This window comes from Armigeres subalbatus, chromosome 2 (genome assembly GCF_024139115.2).
Source record: "Armigeres subalbatus isolate Guangzhou_Male chromosome 2, GZ_Asu_2, whole genome shotgun sequence".
Lineage (NCBI taxonomy): Eukaryota > Metazoa > Arthropoda > Insecta > Diptera > Culicidae > Armigeres > Armigeres subalbatus.
The window spans coordinates 165,241,513-165,268,820 of record NC_085140.1 but is presented as its reverse complement, the minus strand read 5'-3'; the positions used below and the strand labels follow the sequence as shown (position 1 = coordinate 165,268,820).

The 27,308-nt window shown below is 37.6% G+C and overlaps 3 protein-coding genes across 7 annotated transcripts in view; 2 read left to right on the top strand and 1 right to left on the bottom strand.

Moving 5' to 3' along the window:
- The first annotated feature begins 1,033 nt into the window (after positions 1 to 1,033).
- The window catches only part of LOC134211130 (deoxyribodipyrimidine photo-lyase-like), a 193,974-nt gene continuing 167,699 nt past the window's right edge, over positions 1,034 to 27,308 (top strand). The window contains exons 1-4 of one of the 3 annotated variants that reach the window (XM_062687764.1): positions 1,034 to 1,074; positions 1,628 to 1,664; positions 1,739 to 2,130; positions 2,374 to 3,682. In XM_062687764.1, the coding sequence (XP_062543748.1) occupies positions 1,764 to 2,130; positions 2,374 to 3,521 (1,515 nt within the window). In that variant the 5' untranslated portion in view covers positions 1,034 to 1,074; positions 1,628 to 1,664; positions 1,739 to 1,763 and the 3' untranslated portion in view covers positions 3,522 to 3,682. Of the gene's footprint in view, positions 1,075 to 1,517; positions 1,665 to 1,738; positions 2,131 to 2,373; positions 3,683 to 27,308 lie in introns of those variants that run through there. The other 2 variants (XM_062687763.1, XM_062687762.1) reach the window with 2 other exon arrangements.
- LOC134211131 (ion transport peptide) overlaps positions 3,431 to 27,308 on the top strand; it is a 204,340-nt gene continuing 180,462 nt past the window's right edge. For both annotated transcript variants that reach the window (XR_009978935.1, XM_062687765.1), the window contains exon 1: positions 3,431 to 3,570. Coding sequence is in view for 1 of the 2 variants with exons in the window: in XM_062687765.1 (XP_062543749.1) it covers positions 3,499 to 3,570 (72 nt within the window). In the remaining variant the exon portion in view is untranslated. The remainder of the gene's footprint in view (positions 3,571 to 27,308) is intronic.
- On the bottom strand, positions 14,443 to 26,033 carry LOC134211129 (E3 ubiquitin-protein ligase LRSAM1-like). 2 transcript variants are annotated; one of them, XM_062687761.1, is made up of 9 exons: positions 25,837 to 26,033; positions 25,360 to 25,664; positions 25,019 to 25,261; positions 16,657 to 17,299; positions 16,113 to 16,600; positions 15,970 to 16,050; positions 15,409 to 15,900; positions 15,207 to 15,352; positions 14,443 to 15,151 (listed from the first exon to the last, which is right to left on the bottom strand). In XM_062687761.1, exons 2-8 carry the CDS (start codon positions 25,486 to 25,488, stop codon positions 15,230 to 15,232), a joined length of 2,199 nt encoding a protein of 732 aa, XP_062543745.1. In that variant the 5' UTR covers positions 25,489 to 25,664; positions 25,837 to 26,033; the 3' UTR covers positions 14,443 to 15,151; positions 15,207 to 15,229. The 2 variants fall into 2 exon arrangements, with proteins under 2 accessions (XP_062543745.1, XP_062543744.1); XM_062687760.1 differs by having other exon boundaries at positions 25,360 to 25,638.

Sequence of the window (27,308 nt, the reverse complement as noted above, 5' to 3'; positions counted from 1 at the left end):
AGTTTCAAGGATTTCTCCAAAAATCATCCAGGAATTCCTTAAGAATTTCCTCCAGGCTCTTCTCTGTAAGTTCGTCCAGAGATTCCTGCGAAACTTCATCCAAGAATAACTTTGGAAGTTCAACCAAAAGTTCCTCCAGAAATTCCTCTGGTAGTTCCTTCACGAATTTCTCCAGAAGTTCTACCAGGAATTCTTTCGAACGTTCCTCAATAAATTTCTTTGGAAGATTCTCCAAGAATATTGCCAAAAGTTTGACCAAGAATGACTCTTGAAGTATACTCTGGAATTCCTCTGTTATTTCCTCCTGCATTTCTTCCGGAAGTTTCTGCAGCAATACCTGAGGAAGTTCCATGTTCTTAGGTTTTCATCCAGTTCTTAAGAATCCATCCTGAACTTCCTCTAGGATTTCCTCCAGATGTTTCTTCAGATTTTTTTTCAGGAATTCCACAGAAAATTCATTCAGTAATTACTCAGGAATATCATACAGGAATTCACCAGGAAAATCTTTTAGGAATTTCTCCAGAAAATACCTCCGGAACTCATCCTGATGTTTCTATAGGAATTTCTTCTTAAGTTCATCCAGGATTTCCTGAAGTTCCTCTGTAAGTTCCGTCAGAAATTTATCCGGATGTTACTTCAGAAAATCCTTTGGAATTCCTCCGAAAAAAATACTCCAGAAGTCTTCCAGAAGGTCCTTCAGGAATTCCTCCAAAAGTTCCATTAGGATTTTATCCGAAAGTTCCTTCAGAAAATCCTTTAGAAGTTTGTTCAAGTATTTCAAGGTAAATAAAATAAGTTCGGAAGTATTCCACGTGGAAATTCAGTTAAAAAATTCGGTGGAAGCATGTTCTCTTAAATTCTAACAATTTGAATGTTAAAAAACTTTCCACATCTATAAAACAAGATGATTAAATTTACTTATTGAATTTTAAAATTTCGCGCTGATAATCATAATTTTAATATTGAAGACATTTGAAGACATTTTTACTCGACTGTGAAGACATTTAAAAAAATCACCTGGCATCCCTGCTGTTCGCACGCGAGCAAGAACAATCTTGGAGCCCTTGAAACAAAGTATTGCCATTAGGGCATCTTTAGTAATGTTACAGTTATAGTTATATTTATTTCCCGAGTTTTACATTTTATAACTGTCAAAGATATAAAACAAGAAATGCATCTTCAGTAGCAGTTATAAGCTGCACATGTTTTATACTGGAAAACGTAAAAATAATCTTCCGAGGCCAATTCAAATGTCAAACTGTTATGATGTCGATGAAATAGTATTTTTTGTAGCTGATGACGTCATCTTCTATTGTTTTGAACGAAATAAAACTCGAGTAAATTCTGTTGTAAATTCGTGCAAAAATACAACTGAGCAGTATTCCAGTTATAAATTTCCTGACGAAACTGTTCGAATTTTTAAAACTATAACGTCTGTTGAAGATGGCATTTTTACAGTTTCAATTTCATTTCCTAACTCCCATACAATTTATAACTCTACTAAAGATGCCCTTAGCATTTAGTTTATATAGAAAACTACGGAATACTTTAAACTAAGTTGTATTCCTGTGTAGTCCAGTTGCTTGTCCATAGACAATATATATATATTTGCTTTTAAAATTTTTAGATTTTTTTTTTCCATTTCACGAAACTGTCGCGAATGGGTAAGCTACTTTGAAACAACAAAATTTGATAAAAATTGATCGTCAGTAACCGTTACCTATCCTTATTCGTATAGTTCATGTTACAGAGCATAAACAACCATGAAGAAAGCATCATCAAAAACCGATGGGCCTGCTGAGAAGAAGCCGAAAATTGAAGGAGGATCGATCAAAACCGACGATTTTTTAGAGCAGTTCAAAACCACCCGAAATGAAACCGCCAAATCTATCTTGGACTTTGACTTTAAGAAAAAGCGTGTACGGATCCTGTCGGATGCAAAGGAAGTTGACGAAAATAAGCAGGGCGTTGTATATTGGATGTCCCGCGATGCCCGAGTGCAGGACAATTGGGCGTTTTTGTTTGCGCAGAAACTGGCGTTGAAAAACGAACTTCCGTTGCACGTTTGCTTCAGCTTGGTGCCGAAATTCCTCGATGCGACTATCAGACACTACAAGTTTATGTTGAATGGTTAGTTTTATTTACCAACTGCTTTGTTATAATAATTTGATATCAGCTGTATGAAGGCTGAAGGGTGATTGTCGATCAGTGTATCGTTATTTGATGTGGGATCATATCCCAACCTGCGAGCCCTTAGCGCTAAGCGTGGTCCCAAATAACGTTATGTCACTGTTGCCGGCTTGGAATTAACTTCATTATAAATAGCAATTGAAGCGTGTACCATAACTATACATTAAACTTATATTATTCCAGGTCTCGAGGAAGTATCAAAGGAATGTGAATCTCTAAATATCAATTTTCACATGCTAACTGGAATGGCCAAGGATACCATTCCGGCTTTTGTAAAGAAACACAATATCGGGGCTGTTGTATGTGACTTCAGCCCACTACGCGTTCCTCTAAAATGGGTGGAAGACGTTGGTGAATCTCTACCGGCCGAAGTGCCATTTTGTCAAGTAGATGCCCACAACATTGTTCCCTTGTGGGTGACATCGGAGAAGCAAGAGTATGCAGCAAGGACAATTCGCAACAAAGTGAACAATAATCTCAATACATATCTGACGCAGTTTCCACCTGTTATCAAACATCCACACAAGGCGTCTTTCAAGGTCAATCCAATTGATTGGGGTGGACTGCTCAATACGCTTGAAGTAGATAGAAGTGTAGATGAAGTTGCTTGGGCCACTCCGGGATACAAAGGAGGGGTTCGAATGCTACAGAGTTTCGTCGAGAAGCGTCTGAGGAAATTCAATGCCAAGCGAAACGATCCCACCGATGATGCCCTTTCAAATCTTTCTCCTTGGTTCCACTTCGGCCAAATCTCTGTTCAACGGAGTATCTTGGCTGTAAAGAAGTACGGCAAAGGATACTCTGAAGGTGTGGCTGCTTTCTGCGAGGAATCGATTGTACGCAGAGAATTGTCCGATAACTTTTGCTACTACAACAAGAACTATGACAACCTGAAGGGTGCATACGATTGGGCTCAGAAAACTTTGAACGATCACCGTAAGGATAAACGCACTTACATCTACAGCAGAGAGCAGCTCGAAAAGGCGCGAACCCATGACGATTTGTGGAACTCAGCACAGATTCAGATGGTCAATGAAGGTAAGATGCATGGTTTCCTGCGCATGTATTGGGCCAAAAAGATTCTTGAATGGACAAAAACTCCTGAGGAAGCGCTAGAAACAGCAATTTATCTGAATGATCGCTACCAGCTGGATGGGCGTGATCCGAATGGCTACGTTGGCTGCATGTGGTCTATTGCCGGTATTCATGATCAGGGGTGGCGTGAGCGGGAAGTATTCGGAAAGATTCGCTATATGAATTACGAAGGGTGTAAGCGAAAGTTTGACGTTGCTGCTTTTGTGGCTCGTTATGGAGGCAAAGTTTTTAAATGAGGAAGCAGATCAGCAGCAAAATCAATTGATGTGGAGTCCGCTGTATGCGGTGAGTATTATTTCGGATTTTATTTCTTATGTTTGTTCCTTATCCACGTTACCGGTATAGAAATAAGTCAGTTTGGCAAGAGTACATATGTCAATAAATTGAAATTGATGCATATGATAGGGCGAACGCATTCATCCGAACATCCTTGCTATTTTCTTACTATCACTGTGTAGGGTAAGGTGGGGATAAGATTGGCCACCTCTCAAAGCCTTAAAACTAAAACATTTCAATGTAACATTCTACAAGGATCTATATATAAATAGTTCATATTGTGTAGGTTATATATGAGATAAATATCCAACTTTTTTCGTCATTTCGAATCAATAGAAAATAGCTATTTTCCTGCAAATTAAAAAAAAATTGCCGGGGTAAGGTGAATGAAACATTTTTAGAGTAAAATGGTTCACCTTTGAATTCAACAATAATTGTAAATGGTTTACTCGTTTACGGGTATATTCATGAAAACAACTGGAAGAATTTATCCCCATCAAGTTGATGAATGAACGGATAATGAGCACGAACTGTCAATGAAGTTCAAATTACACAAATGAGTATCGACTATTGATGCAATTCGATCAGTGCTGGATAGAACTATTATAGGATGGAGAAGAGATCGATACTCCGCCGCGGTATGGGCAAACATATTCAGCGCTATCCAGAATGTAGTTATCTGTGCCATACCATAAAAAACTACTTCCTTAGCAGGTAGCAACAGGGTGTACGATACGTACAAAGGGAAGAAATCAGACAAGTTACAGTGTATTTTCCAATCTTGGTCCAACTCGTTGCAAACGTATGTACCATGGAGTCAGGAAGCTGCGGCTACCTTGGAAAATAGAAATCGTGGGTTACTACTTAAAACATACTCTAACTTTACAATATTGAGAGATCTTGAATTGTCTGAAAAATAAATTACATAATTAACGAATATATTTGTTTTACCTTATCGACATCCTTAAACAAGAAAGGTAGCAACTGTTTTTCCCCTTAATGATGTGAATCGTAGCAATCATTGATCTTTATCTTTATCTTTATTGTTGTTGCATCAACAGGCTACATTTGGCCCCAATGATGTAGAGTATTTGAAAAAAAGTGAACATTAAAAGATGGTGTCAAGGGATAATACAAAATAGGTATAAAACATTTAAACAAGCATAGTCATTGTCTTCGTCTGTTTATGTCTGCGAAGAACGATGAAAATCTTCGGCGTAACATGCTCCGTGTGGCGTGGAAATCGAAGAGTGATGCGACTCTGTTGAAGACACGCTGTAGGCCACAAATAGCTCAACATATGGCTGTTACGGAGCATGCGTGGCTGGACGTTCAGGTCTATTTTTTCCAACATAGCTCCACAGTCGATTCGTCCCTGCAGGGTATCGGCGATCATAATGGCTTTGTCGACATCTCTCCTTGAGCGAAGTAGCTCCAAGTTGATCAATTGACATCGGCTTTCGTTACTCGGTAGGCGTAACGGATGCAGCCAAGGTAGCCTACGAAGCGCGAATCGAAGGAAACGGCGTTGAACAGATTCGATTCTCTCAGCACCGTTGTTTTAAGTGGAGTGATAGTTTGATATTGATAGTGGAGTCAGTGGCGTAGCCACGGGGGTGATTTTGGACATAAAACCTCCCCCAGACTCAACATTTTTAAAAGAAATATTTTTTCCAAAGAAAAAATGTTCAAAAAACCCCCTTCTGACCAATTTTCTGGCTACGCCACTGAGTGGAGTGACATATTTTCGGGATAAAAAAATGGATTTTGCTACCAAATCCTCGAGATGATTTTTTTAAACATTTCATTTATTTGGTAGGCTCAGTCGTATGTGACACTTTGCGGAGCCGCTATTCTTAAGTATGATATTTTTACAATGAGTATCATCTTATCATTAACAGTTAGTAGGGAAGGGGGACGTAGACCGTAATACTCGTGGTTACTCAAGGTTATAAATTACCTAATTCTGGACGGACGTGGTAGGAATATGGGTTTAGGTTATTCCAGCTGCATTTGACACTCAAAAAAATATACACGCTACAATAAAGTGTTTTGTACTTTGATTTGCCTTACTGGTCAAACATGTGGAAATCGAGTGCGAAACACTTTCAGTAACTCGTCATACCACATATTGGTTTCAACAGCAAAAAAAATTGAAATAAATGCTTGAAAAAAAAATTTTCTGCTTTGCATTTTGAATGATATTGTATTGAAATGCAAAAGTATTATTTTTCATTTTCAACAAGAAAAGCTTTGGAAGCGACTGTTCTTTTTGTTCGATTCAAATGTTTTCACTATTTAAAACAATAAGAATTTTGATTCACGACAAATATTTTTACATTTTCATTTATTTGTATTAACTTATTATGTTAAACTTATTATCTAGAATAAATATATCGCATACATTAGTTACATTAGTACATTGGAAACATTACACTAATGAGACATTTTTCATCTGTTCTCGAACGCTCCGTTTTCCATCTCCTGCTGCTCATGAACTTCATGTTTTGGATAATGATTTCGCCAGAACTGTGAAAGATTAAAAATGAATGATTTATAGTGACAGTAACTTTGAAATTATTCAAGCATCTATCATACCATAAAGTCAAGCCATGTCCGTCTGTCAATGCAATACTAGCTCCAATTATTGGATTTTTTCACATTTTGGTTCCTGTGAATAAAATAATGAAAAGCATAAATATTTAGACAAATATTTATAATAATTCGTAGTTGATGATTTTGTATATCACATTATAAAGATTCTACTTACTTTCTGGAACCTGCTTACTACTGATAGAACTTGCTTTTTTCACTGCAGGAACGCAGAATGACCGATTTAATAACCGTCGCATCATCACCCATGTTTAATTTTTTCAAAGTGAAACACGCTTCAATAAAGTGTAAAGCACTTTCGATTGCTCAGATTTTACCTTGCTAGCAAAATAATTGAAACGAAAGTGTTTTACACTTCGAAGTCACTGTTGCTAACCAGTAGGGCAAAATCAAGTGTATTTCAATTTAAATTAAATTATGAAAAACTGAGAGACTGAGATCTGAGTTCCCAAATATCACTCGAATTTGAAGGGTGAAAATGTTTGAGCTGTAAAGAAATTACATTCATGTGTGAGTAGTCTTGGATCAAACGTTTCAATTATTTTGCGTGGACGTTGGAAACGGTTTTGCGTGGTGTCGTGCTCGATTTTTGTTTTGTTCGGCATGGAGCATTTTCCGGATGGCCAAGGCTTTGTGGTACACGGAACAGAAAAACAGAATCGGACGGAGAAAAAAACTGAGAAAGAGAAAAACACGGGCATTAAACTTTGATATCAGCCGAGCAAAGAAAAGCATAGATGGCCTACATATAATCCACATCGCGATCACCCAATACACCTCTTACTTCCCTGAAGGGTTGTTTACCTCGGGCCACAAGGGTATCCAATAATTGCTCTCTGGAGGCGTCATTTTCCGAGCAGAACCAAACTACATGATCGATGTCATCGTAACCGGCTCCGCACCTACATAAGTTGCTATCGACAAGGTTTATTCTGTAGAGATGTGCGTTTAGTGAATAGTGATTGGACATAAGCCTCGACATCACGCGAATGAAGCCTCGACTCAAGTCCTCACCTCTAAACCACGGTCGAGCAGAAACTTTAGGAACTATAGAAAACTCGTTGTTCGAGATTTGTCTATCATAAACTTCACCTTCCTGTGCGCTCACCTTTGCTAGCAAGTCCGCCTTCTCATTGCCATAGATTAGGCAATGGGATGGGACCCATACAAAGGTAATCTTGAATGATCTTTCGACCAAATCACGCATCTGCTCTCTTACAGTTGTAAGAAAGTAAGATGCGTGCTTAACAGGTTCATCAACCGGATTGCCTCGATAGAACTAAGACTATCCGAGAAGATGAAATAATGGTCTACGGGCTGATCGGAAATAATCCCCAAAGCGAAGTTAATTGCTGCCAGCTCAGCAACGAAAACCGAACACGGTTCCTGAAGTTTTCGGAAGGTGGTTGAATTTACATTGGAGACACCGAAGCCAGTGGATCCGTTGATGCGAGAACCATCAGTGAAATATCTGTTGTTGCAATTGACATATTCATATTTTTCAGAAAAAAATAGGGGGAATGGAAAGATTTCGAAGATGATCTGGTACCTATTCCTTGAATTGCATATTTCATGGACAGATCGTATTCAATGGAGGAACTGTCGTTGATGAAGTTAACTCGAGGTGGATTATAACATGGAAGACAAAGATCTGACGATATGTAGTTGAGGTAGACCCTCAGGAATCTTGATTGACGAATCAGTTCAAGCATATTATCGAAATTTTCTAAGACAAAGGTGTTACTTGTCCCACATTTGATCAGTATTCTAAGTAAGAGTTCCCAGTAACGGTGCTTTTAAGGAGTGACTCTAGCAAGCACCTCCAGGCTCATGTTATGCGTTGAATGCATACAGCCAAGAGCAATACGCAAACAACGATATTGAATTCGTTCCAATTTAATTAGGTGGCAATCAGCTGCTGAGAAGAAGCAAAAAGAGCCGAACTCTAAAACAGAGAGAATAGTCGTTCTATAGAGTTTGATGAGGTCTTCCGGGTGAGCACCCCACCGCGTTCCGGATATAGAACGTAGAAAATGTATCCTTTTCCGGCATTTATCTATCAAATAATCAATATGGGTTTTCCAGGTACACTTGGAATCAAACCAGACCCCAAGGTATTTAGAAGATAAAGATTGGTTGATGTCATCATTCAACAGCTTTAGTTTCAGTTGAGCTGGATTCCGCTTTCTAGTAAACACAACCAATTGAGTTTTTTGCGGTGAAAACTCGATCCCTAAATGTCTAGCCCAAACAGTCAGATTATCTAGGGTACTTTGCAATGGTCCTTGCATGGCATTTGCACATGGACCTCTTAGAGAGGTCACGGCGTCATCTGCAAGTTGTCTGAGTGTGCATTGTCCTTCCAAACAATTGTCAATATCTTTAACATAAAAATTATAAAGCAAGGGACTTAAACATGATCCTTGGGGAAGGCCCATGTAGTTATTTCTGGAAGTTGTCAGAGTGCCGAGAGTAAAGTTCATATGTTTTACTGACAACAAATTGTACAAGAAATTATTTAAAATATCGGGTAATCCACTACTGCGTAGATTATCTGTCAGTACTTCTATGGAAACTGAATCAAAAGCGCCCTTAATATCCAACGGAGATGGAAAACAAATCAAGTACTCAAACATTTCATTTTATCAAACCCTTTCTGATTTCTGTGCTTTTCAAGACATTGGCTCAAAACCGAAGCATTCTCAAAACACACTGCACTATGGTCCAAGATGCATTTTACGCCAAAACTACATTTTTTAGGAAAAACCGTTGTTCTACAAAATTATTCGAAATAGTAAGGCCATCATTATGGTGGTACCAAAAAATAGGAGGGCCCATTCTATAAAAAAATAGGAGATATTTTTTCATTTCTCGGAATATTGACGTGTTATGTTCTACAAAGTTGTAGCGCAGCTTATTTCAATCAATTTTGCTAAAAAAAACTTTTTCTGTAGCTCTTAAGTTGGCTGATTTTACCTAATTGGATTAAGGTGTACCTGAAAAAACAGTATTTTTAATCTATTTTTTTTTTGTTTTAGACTTCTCGAAAAAGTTGTCTTCAGGTGACTTTTAGAGCTCAAAAAAATGCAACTTTTGATGGGTAAATATGCTCGATATCTTTTCCCGTTCAAAAGTTATAATCGTTTTTCTGTAAAAATTACATTTATTTCACAAGTTGATACTTCCAGTTAGGGAAAACCAAAAAATATATTTACACGGCATTTCAAAGAGAAATTCATTATTCTTTATTATGTCAAAAAATTGGGGATATGTTAATTTTTTATCTCAAGTTTTACCAATTTTACTAAAATCATGTTTTTTTAAATAAACTGATATAACTCGACAATACCGTGTAAACATATTTTTTTGGTCTGCCCTAACCGGAGATATCAACTTATGAAAAAAATGTAATTTTGACAGAAAAACGATTATAACTTTTGATTGGAAAAAGATATTGAGCATATTTACCCATCAAAAGTTGCAATTTTTTAAGCTCTAAAAGACTACTACTGAAGACGACTTTTTCGAGAAACCTGAAACAAAAAAAAGTATATAAAAAATACTGTTTTTTTAGGTACACCTTAATCCAATTAGGTAAAATTGCTCTAAATCAGCCAATTTAAGAGATACAGAAAAAGTTTTTTTTAGCAAAATTGATTGAAATAAGCTGCGCTACTACTTTGTAGAACATAAGTATCATCATCATCATCATCACCATCATCTTTTCGACATCCTTTAACACCAGAAATCAAAACACCTACATTTATGTTTAAACAGCGACTAATTTTTAAACTGTAGAGGAGTAGCGAGGACAGTTGCATGATTACTACGATCCTACATAAACGTAAGTAGGTAGTCCCACAGATCAGCAACTCTAGGCTATTCTGAGAATTTGTGTTTCTGAGTCTCCGTTACTAGGCTACATGTATTACGATGAGGATTAGCTGTTTGGCCAATTTTATGCAGTAATTTTGCATGTGGGTGTTTTGGTTCACATACAAATACCGTAAAGGCACCATATTTGACGCAGTTGAAATTTTTTTGAAAAGATTTAATATTTAAAAAATAATAACAAAATGGACGAATGTGTACAAATAATGGAACTTTGAAATATAAGTTTATAGTTTCTTAACTTGTTTTTATCTAGTACTTGAAGTGCCCAACTTGACGCACTAATTTTACCATGTTCCTTAGAAAAAAAATATTTTAGGCTCTTTTTAGTGGAATGTATTCAACCGTCTAAGACGAGTTAAGTAACCTCCATTTAATACATTAAGTACAAGACACTGAAGACGACCACACAGTTGTGGTCGAAATACGTATCTGCAAAGATATCGAAATAATTGGTGGAATTAAATGGAGGTTACTTAACTCGTCTTAGATATGTTCCTTATTTGACGCAAAGTTGTTCCTAATTTGATGCACTTTGAAACTTTGTTAAACTCAATCAATTAAAAACCTTATTGATTTATTATATAATGACAGTGCAATAGAACATTATACGGTATAAAATAAGAAGGTAATTCATTCTATAAAGCAGCATTTTATTTATTTTTTTTTAGTTGTTCCGTTTACTTCTGTTCAATTATATGCTATGTGGCATGTAAGTATTTTGTTAGTTTCATGTACCCTGCAGCGGCATTGAAAAAAATCAGATCATGAGTAAAAATCGGCTAAATTCATGCCAACTTGATGCTCTACTGATGCCTAATAGATGAAGCTATTGCTATAGCTCGTTGAAATTTGGCGTTCGTTGATTCAAAGTTTAAAGATCTTCACCGCTCACCAATGGGAAACAACTGAGCGAAGCAAATGACTTAATAACCTTTTGTAACCTGTTACCACCTGTACCACACGCTGTTAGAAAAATCTTTTTGGACATTAGGAAAATTCAAGACAAAATTTTCAAAACGACTTATCTGCTTTTGTAAACAAAGATTCAAATGACGATTTAACGAATCTGATATCTCTGCTACGCAAACCAACACCATCAATAGGTAGGTGAAGGATTCCGCTACCTGTTGATGGTGTTAGTTTGAGTGGGAGAGCTATCAGATTCGTCAAATCGTTGTTTGAATCTTTGTTTACAAAAGCAGATAAGTCGTTTTGAAAATTTTGTCTTGAATTAAGTCCGCTATGATTATGGAACTCTAATACACCGCATGGGAGGCTTTGATACTCTCTCTCCTCCATTCCAGCAACTTGAAAGCAGAGTGAAAAAAGCAGAACAATTTATGGGTTTTGATGTTTAAGTTGTATTCCAGTAGAGCAAGCGTGAAACGAATGCTGAAGTCGTAGCTTCCATGGATAGCATACCAAGTTTAGCTTGGCGAATTCTGTTTACGCAGCAACGATCGCTCAGATTCGTGTTTTGTATTCATCTGAGCAAGGCTGACGAGCTCAGTTGTCTAGTGGCTATCGCTTCTGCCTTATAAGCAGGAGGTCGTGGTTTCAATTCCAGGCTCGTCCCTTTCATACTTTGTAATTCTATCTTAGTTCTTTCTGTGTTTCACGTTCTACCAAAATGATTGCTACTGATATAACCTTCCAACAAATCCAAAACCTCCAATATAAATCAATATCTGTGGTAACGGATGAAAGTGATGCTTCTCTCATACAATAGTCCAGGTTTGTACCACCTGAGAATTTGTGCGAAATGTTCAATGCTAATGCTAATGTATTCATCTGAGCAAGGCTGTTCACTCACTGGCATAGGGTGCTATGATTGAATTAGATCAATGCTCGCCCGCGTCACTCATACTTTCATTGCCTGACCCTGCACTTAAATCAAAATGCTTCTCAATTAGGTGTAAGAATCATGTTAAAACATATGTTCACAGGAGATTTAACTTTGACATTTTATTTTTTCTTCTCTCACCGAAGAATAGATTACCGTGCAAATTTGTCGAAGTACAAAAACAAATGCTCACACGTTCAATCGACCTTTCCCGTCAAAAATTTGTATTCGCTCAATTCTTTGGCTTATTTAAGGTCAACTTTCCCAAAGAACCCATATTTTTTGACGCCTCCAAGTATTTTTAGAATTTAAAACAAAAATCGGAAATGTACTCGGATTTTGAACGAACATCGGGTGAATTTTTCAGGCCTTTGGGAAAGTTGACCTTAAGGTGACACGGGAAGCACTAACAATCATCAACTCGTCATCATTTTCATCATTGAATGCTTAACTTTTTTTCTACAACAAATATGATTTTGAAAAAGTATCACCGGCGCGTGCTTACTCGCAATCTACATGCTGATACATTTACAGTTACATCAATCAACTGAAAACCGAAATACGCCGCTCCAAAGTTGCGAGGTGATAATGCTAGAAAGAGACGAAAGATAGGAAAAATAACACGGTGTTTAGTGCCTCCCCGAGTCACCTTAAATAAGCCAAAGAATCGACTGAGACAATTAAACGAGATACAATTTTTAACGGGAAAGGTCAATTGTAATTTTTTATTATTCCTGCTTTGCTGCGTGTCGTGACGAGTGCAGAGATGTTCTCGGCTTGCAGTGGACGAGTGAGCATCATTCCTTCCCATCCCCGATGGACCGTGAGGACATGGCCAGCGCCGTTATCGACCATTTAAAATACTAGAGCTCTCGGACATTGAGGTTGGAAAGTACATCCCATTCTTCCATCCATTGATTCCGTGTGCAATTGCGATTGTCCGGTCAATCACGGAGTAGCAACTACAAAAGGCACGATCATGATGGTCATGTTCATTCGATCCAGCTGTTGAAATTCCTTCTCTGTCGAAACCAGTAACACACACCACGGTTCCGAATTCTCTAATGTTATCTTCGGTAAGAACGTGACTTCGCATGGCCCAATAACCATTCTCAGCATATGTGCTTCACAAAATTCAGGCTTTACAGCTTCGCATACATTTGCTCCAGCGTTCCCTTGTGATGGTAAGTCGATTGAAATACTTCCTGCGATATCTGCAGATGTCGAACGCTCTTCCCGTGCTCGTTGTAATCTTGCACTTAGGTCGTTCTCTCTGATGGAGATTACATCATCATAGTGTTGGAGGAATTCCACAATTTGATCAGAGGTAGCATTTTCTGATAGATCATGGATCTTGACTTCAATTCCACCATCATCCATACTTAGTTTTACTTTATACTTTTCAATGACCATCTCAACATAATGTTTTTCGTTATGCAGAATGACGGTTTCTTGTGCAGTCTTGAGATCTCTGCATTTTACTTGAGCACAGTTGAGAGCATGATTCACTTGTAGTCATAACACCGCGTCCAAGCTTAGACCCAGAATGTTGTGCGCACAAAATGATGCGTTTCTTCATGCATTTGTTTGGGTAAATTGGAGAAATCTTCCCGACAAGTAGGGGAACTGTTCCATTTTTCATTTCACTGAACATATATTCATCTCATCGCAAAACAAAGAAATACAGAACCAATCTCGTCTTTTCTTTTTGCTAACAAGCGTGCTTAATGGTGAAAAAAATCACAAAAATAAGAAAAAAAAAACAAATTCATTTTCATTGCTTTGTTTTTGATGGGTAAGTTTTTAAGTTGGATTGTTTCAGTAGAAGTAAGGAAACTATTATGTAAGATATTAGATGTTTAAGTAATTATAAACGCTGTTTCAATATTTGTGAAACGACCCAACACCAAGATGCGAGATGTATGACAATCCATGCAATTTTTGGAGGATTTCTACAAAAACTGTAAGATATGGGGGGGGGGGTTATGAAACGACCAAATTTTGCGTTACGTAATTAGTGGACTTTCTTGGAGAATTCCTTTGTTTACGCCACGTGAAACCTGATCCGAGTTGTTTTGTGCTAAGGTAGTGTCTAGTGTTTAATTGCAATAAGTTACAGTCATGCAAGTTGTTCGCTTTAAAGAAAGAATTGCTACAGTTTTGCTTTTCGAAATTCCGCCTTTGCAATTATTCGTTATGATATACCCCGGCTTTTGATACATGTGTAACGAGGTCTGCCTTCCAAGCTTCAATACATACCTTTTGTGATTCCCCGTGATAAACAGGAATTTCTTTCATCAGTTCATATTGAAATTGTTGGTAAAAATATTTTATATTGTATTCATAAAATGCTGATAGAATAATTGTTGATACAACATAATTAATAAAAAAGCCTACGCAAAGAATAAGGATATGTGAAAAAAGTATCTCCAGTACCTATAATATTAAGGTATCTATAATAGGTAGGTAGATATTTTATGTAAAATGAATAAATGTAGATAGCTTGTATCTATATTGAAAATATGGAAGCGTGAGTGTAAGAATGTTATTATTTATTAGGCTTCAACAACAGAAGTTATTTGGCTTTCCAATAAAAAGGTTATCCTTTTAAACCTATAATGACTTTTTTTGGGAGGAGTTTCACAATTTAATGATGTGTTTTTTTGAATAGTATTGCTACAGATTTGCTAAGAATATCCTTCTCGCTATGCAATGCCAGTGTATCATGCCTTGCATCGAATTTCCTTTTCTCAGGAAAAGGCACTATATAAAATGTATAATTGTGGTTAATTCCTTCTCATGCGCACTCTGTCTTTGTTGTGAGTATACCGAATAAAGTTTCTCTAAATCTTGATCAGAGCTGTGATACACTAAAAAGAGTTTAAAGCTAACTTTCAACAGATTTTTTGGTTTAACAGTAACCAACTGAGCTTCTTTTATAATCAGTTTAATAAAATGATTATTTGCTCTAACAGTGTTTTTTTGATTTTAAATCGACAAATGTCACTTAACGATATCAACACTGACAAAAAGTTTGAAATGTAGTTTTTAATACGAAACGTGCGACAAAATTTGACTAGTATTTATTAAAGATATGGGAAAAATTGCTCACGCTGGGAATGAATATTTGTATGATACGATTGTGTGTTGTTGCGTCAAACACCACTAGCTGTAGATTTGATTTAACTTATTTCCAAGCGCTGATATCTAGTTTGTTTTATGTTTGTTTATTGCTGAATTCTGAAACCAATTTGATATAAGTATTTTACAAAAACAATTATTAAACTTCTTATACCTTTTACGATCCGTGATGCCTGTCTATGGCTGTATAACTTTAATCTTTCTTTCAATGTACGCTCGGCACAGCGGACAGTCGTGTATGTTGTCGTGGCACCTGGCACAACAGCACATATGGCCACATGGAAGGAATATTACTTGTACCTGAAATATTCAATTTTATCAGTATTGCTACAAAATTTACCCTCAATTTATTTTACCATTTCCTCCAGGCATACAACACATTCCGAGAACTGTACCGCCCCACCTGCCGCTGATTGGTCTTCCGGTGAAGAGCTAGTAGCTTCCGGTTCAAGTTCAACCTCTTCATCAGGTGCAGTGGGTGTCGTTGTTGGTGGGCTAAGTTCAGCCTCGGGATATTCTATCGTACGGTTTAGGTAATCATAATAATTGCTGATTGATGCTAAAATGGCAGCACGATCCGTGGCATTCATAACGCCAGCCTCTATTAGGTCCTGCTCGCCTATGCTGGCCAGTTCCTTGTCTTTATTTTGCCAGATCTTAGACAGGAACGGTAAACAGTGAACGACTCCGTTTTCCAGAAATTGATAGCCGAGAATGGGATCAACCGAAGCTGTATCATTAGTAATCTCCGAAGGTTGGTGATCCAGAAGTTTTTGGTATTGCATTAGCCAGAAGTCGGTTTGTTCGCCTTCCTTTTGCCGTTCGATTATTTTGAGCGTATCAAGAAGCTGAAAAGATGTCCAGATATAGACTTGCATGGTCGGAAGCCAGAAATGCATTGGAATATCAAGACTAACCTGTTGCTTTCTTTGGTCCTGTTGTTTGAGCAAATCCATCAGTACGTACGTTAAGTTCATCCTTTGCTCTGCTAGATTATTCTGTAAAATTGATTTTTATTAGTTCGGCACAGTTGAGTCCATCTCTCCTATAAGATACTTACGATTTGGTCATCCTGGTTGGATTTCTTTCGTTCGATCTCATAAGTAGTCAGGGTTGCTAGTTGCGATTCAACTATTCTCACCTGTTCCACTAGACCCCACGTGCGCGAATCGTTTTTAGCAATCAAAGCGGCTACAGCTGATTTCTGTATTTCTTCATCACAGTTTACTTGGTCGATAATGTCCTGCCGGTTTCGATCGTAGTTCAAGAAGACATTATTAAGCAGGTTATTGGTCTCGTATTCCCGCTCCAGAATATTGCGGGATGATTGGTCACGTTGATTGTGAAAATTCTGAATGACATTGATTTCGTTCTCAAGCAGATCGGTCATAGCCGTCAGAATTTCCTGCTTACGAAAATCATTCCGTTGGATGCGTAACTGTTCGATCAGACGCTCTTGATCTTCCTTTTCTCGTTCGAGGAACACAGGGTCGGGACCGTTCTTCAGAGTTAGAAGATTGTTTACTAATTCACTGGAGTGTTGTTCATCTGAGAAATAAATTGACGGTATAGTGATCTATTTGGCTAAAATTAAAACAACTTACCTTTAAGAATGTCATTGATTAATCGTTGCCTTTCAGATTGCTTTTCCTCTTGTAGTCTATTCACTTTATTATCGTTTTGATTCTGTTGCTGAAGCAGTTGTTGCAGTAACTCATGTTTCTTGCGCTGTTGCTTTTCATGCAATTTGCTTTCAGCAAGGTAATCCTTTTCGTATGCCATTCGTTCACTTTCCAACAATTTTCTTTCCTTTTCGTGCTTCTCACGAGCCAATTCCGCTTGGCGCAACTCGTCCCGTTCGCTGGCAATGAAGTTGATTGTGCTGTTTTTGTTGCGAGAGTATGGATCGTTTTCGTCCTTTGATGCTGGGGGCTGATGAATAATTTCTCCGGTCGAGAGATATTTTATGATTGCATGGGTACCACCGGCAACTACGTCGGCCGGAGGATCCGAAACGGTACTTGGGTCAAGAACTATATCTACTAGATTATCACATGTTGCCAGTTGATTAGGCAGTTTGTCTAGACGAACATTACCGCAAATGTTGAGTATCCTAAGTACAGGCATGAACGATACCTGTTCGAGGGTGGTCAGATTGTTCACGGATACATCGAGCAGTTCCAGTTTCTTTAGTCGGTTGATTGTTACTGGTAGTTTCTCCAAGTTGTTGTTCGATGCGAAAAATTCCTGTTGATAGTAAGCGGGAATTGATTACGATTAAAAAGGAGATACCTAATTTGAAGGACATCTAATTTTCCACATATCAAATTGAAGTTTTGTCATAAGTTTAATTTAGAATAGGGATTTCTTCATAAATAGGGGAAACTGTCAAATGTTGAACGGCTAATTTTGTCGCCTATTGTTGAACTCCCATAAGAAATGCACGGGGGCCCTCCTTAGCCGCGCGGCTACAAAGCAAGACCATGCTGAGGGTGGCTGGGTTTGATTCCCGGTGCCGGTCTAGGCAATTTTCGGATTGGAAATTGTCTCGACTTATCTGGGCATAAAAGTATCATCGTGTTAGCCTCATGATATACGAATGCAGAAATGGTAAATTGGCTTAGAAATCTCGCAGTTAATAACCGTGGTAGTGCTTAATGAACACTAAGCTTCGAGGCGGCTCTGTCCCAGTGTGGGGATGTATTGCCAACAAGAAGAAGAAGAAGAAGAAGAAATGCACGTGCGTCCAACAATAGGCGAAGAAATTATCCGTTCAACATTTGGCGAATTACCCTAATTGTATGGAAATTTAAAAAATATTAATTTTCTGTGAATTTTCACATTTTTAAATAAACAACGTTCAAACTATATCAACATATTGCCGCAAAGCTCTAGAACCAAAGTATTTTTTGCTGTAGTCAGCTCAATTTTGACAAAATTGTCACTTACACTCTCTGCTTCTAACCCCCTGCAATTATGAGCTTGAATGAGTTTATGAACTGGGTTGGCATCGAAGATTCGTACTCTCTTATACGATTTCCTCAATGACTAACAGGGGACGTGGTACTTGTTGCAGATGGAGTACTTATAATTCGACCGAAAAACCAAAAAAGAATGAAAATCTCTCACTTACAGGTATTGAATTCAAAAGATAATGAAAAAATCTCTCACCTATTGGCGAATAAAGGTTGCATGCTGTAGAAGAATGGAATGACATTTGGATGACGAAGGATGACATTTGAAAAAAAAATGCACTGGGAAGCCCACAGATTTTTTTTTTTCAAAACTCTTCTCAAAAATTCTGGGAGCAATTTAATTAAAAACGGTTAGCAGTATGAAAATAACAAAAGAAATAAAGACATGCAATAAAACTGATCATTTTTCAATAGATGACCCCTTCTTTAAAAGCGTTTAAAGTTCATGGAAAATTTTATCAATATCCCGATTTGGTGAATTTTGGAGTGATAAAATAGGAAATGTGACAAAATCGAAAAAAAAAATTATAAAAGTATTTTCATTTGTTTAATTTGTTTCACAAATATCAATCAATTTATACCTTGGAAAGGCAAAATAAGTGAATGAAACCGGAACAAATTTCAAATTTTTCTTTTGTCACCTTTAGTAATTAATCAAAAAATATTTTAAAAGTAGTAACAAAACAGTATCTTCATTCAAGATACTTATTATTTCTTAACAGATCGTACACTTGGCGTTTTGACAACTACATCGGACCTCGGTGAGTGGCATTTGGCACACACAATAATAAAAATCCACACATTTTTATTGGCAAAAATCTAAAGAAATTTACAAATAACCATAAACCACCCGCTATAGGAGAATCCACATAAAGGTTATTAGTTAATAACGGTTATGTGTATGTCCACATATATGCTATGCGAATTCACACAGCCTGTATGTTGGAGATGCTGTAGTCAAAATTTATGTGTGCCACACATAATGGATATGATTGGATTTTTGTCAGTGCAGATTGACTTTGTTATGTATAACACTCGGGTTACTTGAAAGACATTTTAACAAGTTTCCGTAGGCCTTTAAAGAAGAACATTGATAATAATAAAGGCGATTTTAATTTTGAGGTTTTGAGGAGGCCAGTATATTCTTCAAGCTAACTACCACAAACGTAGTAATTTTTTTCAAAAAAACGTTTGATATCCCTCAATTCCTGTTCTTTCAGGCTGAATCGTGAGTACAAAAGGCGTGAAAACTTGCACTCCGTACAAATAACAATCAGCCGCGCTCGAGTTGGAGCTAGTGGAAATGAATAAATGATTCAGTAATTATTAGTGTATGAATATTTAATTTTATCATCTTTCGCACGAATCCCACAAATATTTTCTCATTTTAATGGAAAGATACGATGGATCGTATGTTTCATTAGATAAACTTTCAACATCATTTCATGTGAATAATTTGAAGTCAAATTACTTGACAAATACCTTCATCATAATTTAGATCTATTATTGCTTGCAAAAAGTATTTTGATCTGTAAAATGATACCGAAAAAGTATCCTTTCAACTCGGGAAGTTGAAACACGTGAGAGTTTTGAGAGGATTCACAACAGCTGATCGATATAGAGAGGAGTGGAATCAAACACACGTACCAATCATGAAACTTCAATGCAGGCAGAGTTAAAAAGCATCCAATAATTGTATTTATGAATAATTGTGTAATAATATCAGGTAGTTGGCACAGTTATAACTGTTTATGCACAGTACAAAGCAAGGAATTGCCAAGAATAAGTTTTATAATTGGCTTTGCGTTTTGCATCATCCCCACCTGAAGCATTGTTTACGTTTTGGAAAAAAGTTTATTTGAGAGTATCGCGAGAGCGAGAGCAACACAACTGCCATGGTTTCCACTAGCAGTAAATCTCAAAATTATGCGGCAGCCAATAGTTAACGTACACTCTAAATAATCATCACGTCATATTCACGTGAAAAATCACGTAACTGATCTGTCTTGAATAAACGACGATTGTTACGTGATGTTAGTAATGTTAACCTGAAATTCACGTAACTTTTACTAAAAATCTTGGTGAATATGTTTGTATGTACTCGTAAACAATTAAAGTGAAATTGTGTTAGTGTGATTGCAGCTTCGGTATTTGCGGAAAACTAGCATTGTAAACAATCTTCACGTCAGATTTACCTGAAAACAAATATGGTTCTCATCCACCATACTTTTCACGTGAGAGTGACTTGATACTCACGTAAGAATAAAAGACACATAACCTAAACATAATTATAGGATTTGCAAAGGTAAGCGATATTTCATGTGCAACTAGGCGGGGATTTTCCGAACCTGCAGGTTCCCTCCTTGGAAAAAAATCAGCGGAAGTCGGATAAAATTCATAAGATTCGTAGAAAGTAATATGGAAGAAGATGAAGTTACATGAAGCCTATAACTACCGTTTTCGGTAGCGTTAGTAGAAAATTTCTATTCCAGATTTCAACTGCCAAGACTGAACTACTTTTTTGCTTGATTTAACAGCGGAAATAGCAGCAATTTTTGAGAAAGAAACTAGTTTCATCTTTTTCTACAAATCTAATAAATTTTATTCGACATTTTTCAGCAACTGATTTGTTCTCCAACAGTGTTTTCCCGAAGCGCAATGGCCGAATGACAGTATTTTCTGTCTAATGAAAAAAACATCATTCTGCATCAAATGCAGTTCAACGCATCAAGTGCATCAACAATGCGAAGAAGTCTCCTGTTTACAGCTGCAGGCAGTCACTACACTGCGTCAAGAAGATTTAAGACACCCCTTTATTTTTTTAATTATGCTGGAAATTTATAAAAGTTTCTTTCAAATTCAATTAAAACTCATTCATTTCATTTTATAACAAAGTATTTTTGAGAAAAAGTTCAAGTTTGATATACAAGTGGGCAACTATAGCAAAAATTGTTTTTTGACTTGTCAAAAAGATTTAAGACACGCCCGCCGATCTATTTCAAAATCATCCATATTTGAGACAGGCAGTGTTGCAGCGATTCTTCAATACTTGATTGGGCCTCCATTATTATTAATAACTGCGAAAACTCTGTTTGGCATACTGTTAATTAAATTTTTGGTGATTTGCGGCTCAACGGAATGCCAAGCTTCTTCAATGGCAGTCCTGAGCTCTGCCACAGAAGAGTAACGTTTATTATTGGCATATACTCGACGTACTAGAATTCCCCATAAATTTTCTATTGGATTGCAGTCGGGTGAACGGGCTGGCCATGGAAGAACATCGATTTTTTCTCCTTCAACCACTTCATCGTCTCGGTGCTCTTGTGGATCGATGCATTGTCTTGCTGAAAAATCAGCTTAGATCGCGAATAACGCCGTTTGAAAGGCAGAAGATTCGCTTGAAGGACACTGATATAATCCTTGCTGTTCATTTTACTGGAAGTGAACGCTAAATCCAGCTTTCCACGGGAGCAGAAAGCACCCCACACCATACAACTTCCTCCTCCGAAGTTCCGTGTGGAAAAATGAATCTCATCCTTTCGTGAATCGCGCCAATATGAATTAAATCCATCTGGGCCATCGAGATTAAACTTTTTCTCATCACTGAAGATAACCTACGTGAATAAAAAAAAATATGTATTAGGTTGAGTATTAGGTAATGAACGCAAATAACAACCATCATGAATCTTTTAAATTTTGAAGAAATTACCAAGTTCCAGTCCCGGTTCATGTAAGCTTTGGCGAATTCCAGTCGGGCCACTTTATGTTCCGGTTTCAGGCAAGGCACTCGCATCATTTTTTGACGGCATATGTTCGGATTTTTCACCAATACTTGTCGAATTGTTTCTCGAGAAACATTCAAATCGAGTTCGGCCTTGATTTGACGGAGTGATTTCGTGGAGTTAGACGCCGTATTGACAATTTTTCTCTTGTCTCGAGTTGTTAGCTTCTGTTTGATAGTCTTCGGATAATTTTTGCCGTAGTTTTCCGGGTCTTGCAGAAAATTTCGAACAACGCATCGTGATCTACCAATATCTTTTGATATTTGCTTAATGCTCATGTTTTTCTTTCGATAAGCGAGTATTGTGTATTTTTCTTCTTGTGAAAGATACTTTCCTTTCGGCATGGTTCTAAAAAAACGCTCCAAAACTTCGAGAACACACTAAACTTGACCGATCTACAAGGTGTCTTATAAGTATTTGACACTCGAAAATGTTGTTTATATTGACTGGGTGGTTTAGACTGAGTATGTTTGCAAGTGTTGCCAAAAAATTATTTGTGAATGCTTTTTACGTGAAACTGGATTGAAAAATATATCGTTATACTAGAATTGTATGAGGTAATTGATGAATTTATGGGGTGTCTTAAATCTCCTTGACGCAGTGTAGCTTATTTTGCATTCATTAAAAAACAATTTTGCAATATATTTCAAACCATGTAGTGGTTACCTGATGTCATATAGCTTTTACTGAAATTTCACGTAACCAGTACGTAGAAATCACGTAAAGTTCACCTGAGCAAACACGTAACTACTTTCAAACTTCACGTCATTAGTACTGGAAAATCCAGTCAGATTCACCTGATAAATCACGTAACTCAACGAGGTAAAATTTTGTTCAGGTTACATGCCATTCAGGTCACTCTTACGTGAAAAGTATGGTGGATGAGAACCACATTTGTTTGCAGGTAAATATGACGTGAAGATTTCTCAGAGTGTGTGCAATTTGTTTGAAGGCACAACTTGAGGGCTAGAACATGTAGCCTATTGCAATTGCAGTTTTTAAAACAGTTTTCATTTTTCTAAACTTCTTCACTTGCAAATATGGTAAATACTTGGGAAATAAATGATTCATATAATAGTAGTTTCGTTAGCATGTCCTTGGTAAGCGTACTATTGGGGGAATCTAAAACGCACTCTCACAATCAGTGTGGTAGTATTTTACATGCAACCAATTAGAATTCACGCTCAATAAGATGATTTGATTTTCTCTATTTGTTTGCATGCTGCCTTTCAACACAAGCAAAATGACTGTTACTATAAACAGGAACCCATCTTTATTTTTCGTATGTTCGAAATCAACAATCACTCGTCCCAGTGGGCTGAAAAATGATCCACCTGATAGGGACAAGGATGCCGACCTTTTTTTCCATTTCTCTCGAGACTTTCGCTGGTTTAAATGAGATATTGCGGACACTCATCGTCGTTTTTTGCTATTTGACGTCAAAACCGAAAGTAAGCAAGCCAGCTGGTGGAATAATTCTGGTTGGAAATGCAATATATGAAGATTTATAACGATAAATGTGATCATCCATAGCATAATGGGCCAAGGTTTGAACCGTTACCCCTATATTAATAGTAAAAGATGTTATTCCTTTGCCAGTTTGCTTCTACCTGGGTCCTATTGTGTAATAACCGAATATTGCTGGGAGTGAAAATTAGCTGATACAAATTTTCAAACACCTTATTTTACAACCATTTAATTTATCTAAATTTATCCAGACATGTCGCAAATAGCGGGCTTGGTAGTCATATGGCTACTGCTTCTGCCTCATACGCAGGAGGTCGTGGGTTCAATCCCAGGTCCGTTCCATTCTCCTACTTTGTATCTTTCTCTTTATCTCTCATGTTCTAGCAATCGCTAGAACTGGAAATGGACTTCCATACCGTTTCCATTACTATTCCTATACCTTCAACTTGAGTATTCTATCAGTAATCTGCTAGAATTGGAAATGAACTATAGAGCTCGTTTCCTACATCCAATTAGAAATTCCATCAGTTACCTTCTCCTATCTATCACATTGGCAGCTCGTTAACCAAGACGGACCTCTGCCTCTCCAACCTAACCCAAAATTCCAACAAATTCCGCATGAACTCGTGGCAAGTGCAGAGGTATATTCGGCTTGCAGTGGGCGAGTGATTGCATCATCATTTCCTCCCCCTTCCCAACATTGACTTGCATTCTGACGTGGCAGGCGCCAGTATGACCTAACAAATGAGATCACCAGTACTTGTACATTGAAGATGTGTGCTAGTCCCAAGCAAACATCTGTTGGTTCCCTGTGCAAGAACAGCTGATCTGGTCATAATGGAGTAGCAACTACGAGCAGTCAATCAAGCTCAAGCTCAAGCTCATTTATCCAGACATGTCGCAATTATTGGAAATTCACAATATGATGAAGTTTTGGAGAAACCCGTCAGGTGATATCTAAATTTAACATCTTCTGCCAGCCAGATTGCCAATCAAGTAAGTGAGTTTGATTCTCGGCCCAATCTAGGATGTTTTTGGGTGGGAATCATTCTCGGCACCCTGGACATATAGTGTATCCATTGTACTTACCATACAAGATACATTCTCATGCAATGCCCGAGCAAAGTCGGTTAATAAAATGATAGAAAATTGATACCGAGCTCTGCTGTTGAGATAACATTGAAAACAAAATATGATTTCAATTATTATTGTTATTTAATAAAAACTGATATCAAAACATGTTTCAATGTGCATTCCTCATAACTATGCATTCCTCATAACTATTATGAAAATGAGTTATCAATGAGCTACCTATAATTTATGTAGATTAAAAGCAACCTGCAAACAAAATATGCTGTTGATATTTTGTTATTAATGCTAATAAGAATGATCTAACCGAATAATTATTTTGATATCAATCGATTTTGTAATCATATCGATTTCATTGACAGCAAAACTTGTTTTCAGTTTGATGCCATAGTGGGAAAATATGCTCTAAATTCTGTTGTGTTAACCGTTAATCCATACAAAATGAGAACAACTGGAGTAATCAAAATAATTGACATCTCGGTAGCAACTTTCATTTCAATTTGATTTCCAACTTTGCTACTTCATAAACTATTTCATTTAAACTGACTGAAACACTACGATCAATGCTCAAATGTACGACAGCTGAACAAAACACTTTCGATAATTTTTTATGATCTTTGCACATAATATTTCACTTCATACATATTACTCACCCTGAGATTTTCCAACCTGTAGATTTCGTCCGGCAGTTTCTTAAACCGATTGTTCGACAAATTCAGCGTCACCAACAGATGCAAATCTCCTAATGCTCCACCGCCGCTGACTGACGTCAGTTTGTTGTTAACGAGCGAGAGTATTTCCTTCCGCAGCACCTTACACATGATAAACACCCCCGATGGCACATCTTTCAGATTGCAGTCTGCCAGATCATAGATTGGTTCCGGTGTCTCCTTCGCCTGTGCGAGCAAAGTTTGCAACAAAGAAGCAAAAAGTGTGTCAAACGAAAATCGATATCGGTACTACATCAGCATGTACATAGTGGCACAGAACTTACCAGGCACTGTTTTCGCTCTAAACGAGCTTTGTAATCGACCGTGGGTTGTTCGTCGGTTGTCCTGTTCGGCATCTCGTTGTTCGATAAGGATTTATTTTCATTGCTTGAGGATGAAATGCGACAACCCATAAAAGGAAACAAGGGATCGTTTGAACGACTCAGGCACTGCCGTCAACTGCTCCGTAGATTGATTTTGGGGAATATCCTGGAAACCTTCAACAACGTGGATATTCGACTATATACTCTATAACTTGCTGATACTAAACGATAACGCTCCACCTAGATGAGTATGAGGAAGATAGACACTATGCTTATTGATGCTAATTGGTTGGCATTGGATGGTGTCGCAGGCAAGAATTACTGCATTGTTTTGATGGGCCATTAGACTACTTTTCACCTACACGCTCTAAGTAGGACCATCAGAACAACGATATATGAATCATTTTTTTCCTGAAACAATTTACATCATTCACTCACCTTCTAATAATCTTTGAATTGCACTGCGGCCCAAACAGATAAGCATAGTTGCGAATGTTGAATTCAGGCATTCAAATATTTAATCTATCGAATTTCGTTTTTCTTTCTCATTTGGTGAAAAACAGCGTTACAATGTTCAATGCCGATGTTGTCGCAATCACGAGCACAGTTGTTTTGAATGTTTCTTTGCAATGCTCCTGTTAGAATGATCAAAGAACGGAATAGAGGGGTGCATCAATATGCTAGCTGCTGTTATAAATAAATACATATATATTTAGAGAAACTTGTATTGCTTGATATAATTTGAAATGACCGTTGAATAGTACTCCCAGTTTTTTTACGTGGTAGAACTTTTTTTTTCCATGGCCTCTAAGTGGTCTTGTTGTGTACGGGTTATCACGCCTATCTATAGAGTAAGAGTTTGAGGGTTCGAGTCCCTCCAAGACACGTGAATTTTTCGCAAATTTTATATCAATTTGTCCATTTCGAATCATGTGCTGTGCATATGCACAGGCAAGATATTTATTTACAGAGTTTCTTAATTCTCGTGTATACATGGATGAGACAGTGTGCCATGAGCTACAAAAGCTCACGTAGCATCGATTCAGTGCGACGAGAGAAGCTAGCGCGCATAATATAACTGAGTGAGCGTGTCTCAATGTACGTCTCATGAGACTCATCTCATGCGCTAGGAATGTACAACTAGCGTTACTTAGGTGACGATAAATGAACTATTATTATACTTAAAAGATATTATTGAATGAAAATTTCCCGCCCAAGCTAGCTGTTTTACGCACCTCCGCTGTTGTTTGCAAAGGTTTGCCATGGCAAACAGTGATGAGCTGATCGAATTGAGATGGCTTAATGCGACTCACCAATGTTAATGTGAGGTACACAAGCTTCGTGAGACTCGCGTGCGCTAAATTTTATGTGCGCGTAGCAGTCATTGCTCAATCTCATTCTTTTTTGTACGCGTGCATGATGTCTGAATTTTACAAATTTTCGAAGCGTTTTTCCCTTTTAATGCATGTTTGGAAATGTCATTAATTGTATTGTATTAAGGGGGTTTGGTGTCAGGCCCTGCAAGCCAGCCTTTAAAAAATCATAAGCAACGAACAATCAACAAGAGAGTACGGACCGGAACCATCGGCGAAGACCACTGCGACGAAAAGGGACTAGCGATTGGAAACTCGGTTCGTGGAACTGCAAATCTCTCAACTTCATCGGGAGCACACGCATACTCGCCGATGTGCTCAAGGACAGTTAATTCGGCATCGTAGCGCTGCAGGAGGTTTGTTGAAAGGGATCAATGGTGCGAACGTTTAGAGGTAATCATACCATCTACCAGAGCTGCGGCAATACACACGAGCTGGGAACAGCTTTCATAGTGATGGGCGATATGCAAAGGCGCGTGATCGGGTGGTGGCCGATCAATGAAAGAATGTGCAGGTTGAGGATCAAAGGCCGGTTCT

Bases quoted from the DNA above. Each gene is read 5' to 3' on its own strand.
- LOC134211129 (XM_062687761.1), bottom strand. From the start codon at position 25,488: ATGGGTTGTCGCATTTCATCCTCAAGCAATGAAAATAAATCCTTATCG. The intron at 25,262-25,359 runs GTAAGTTCTGTG...TTGCTCGCACAG, and splicing joins TAGAGCGAAAACAGTGCCTG to GCGAAGGAGACACCGGAACC. The intron at 15,353-15,408 runs GTAAAATAAATT...TGAATATTTCAG, and splicing joins TTGTATGCCTGGAGGAAATG to GTACAAGTAATATTCCTTCC.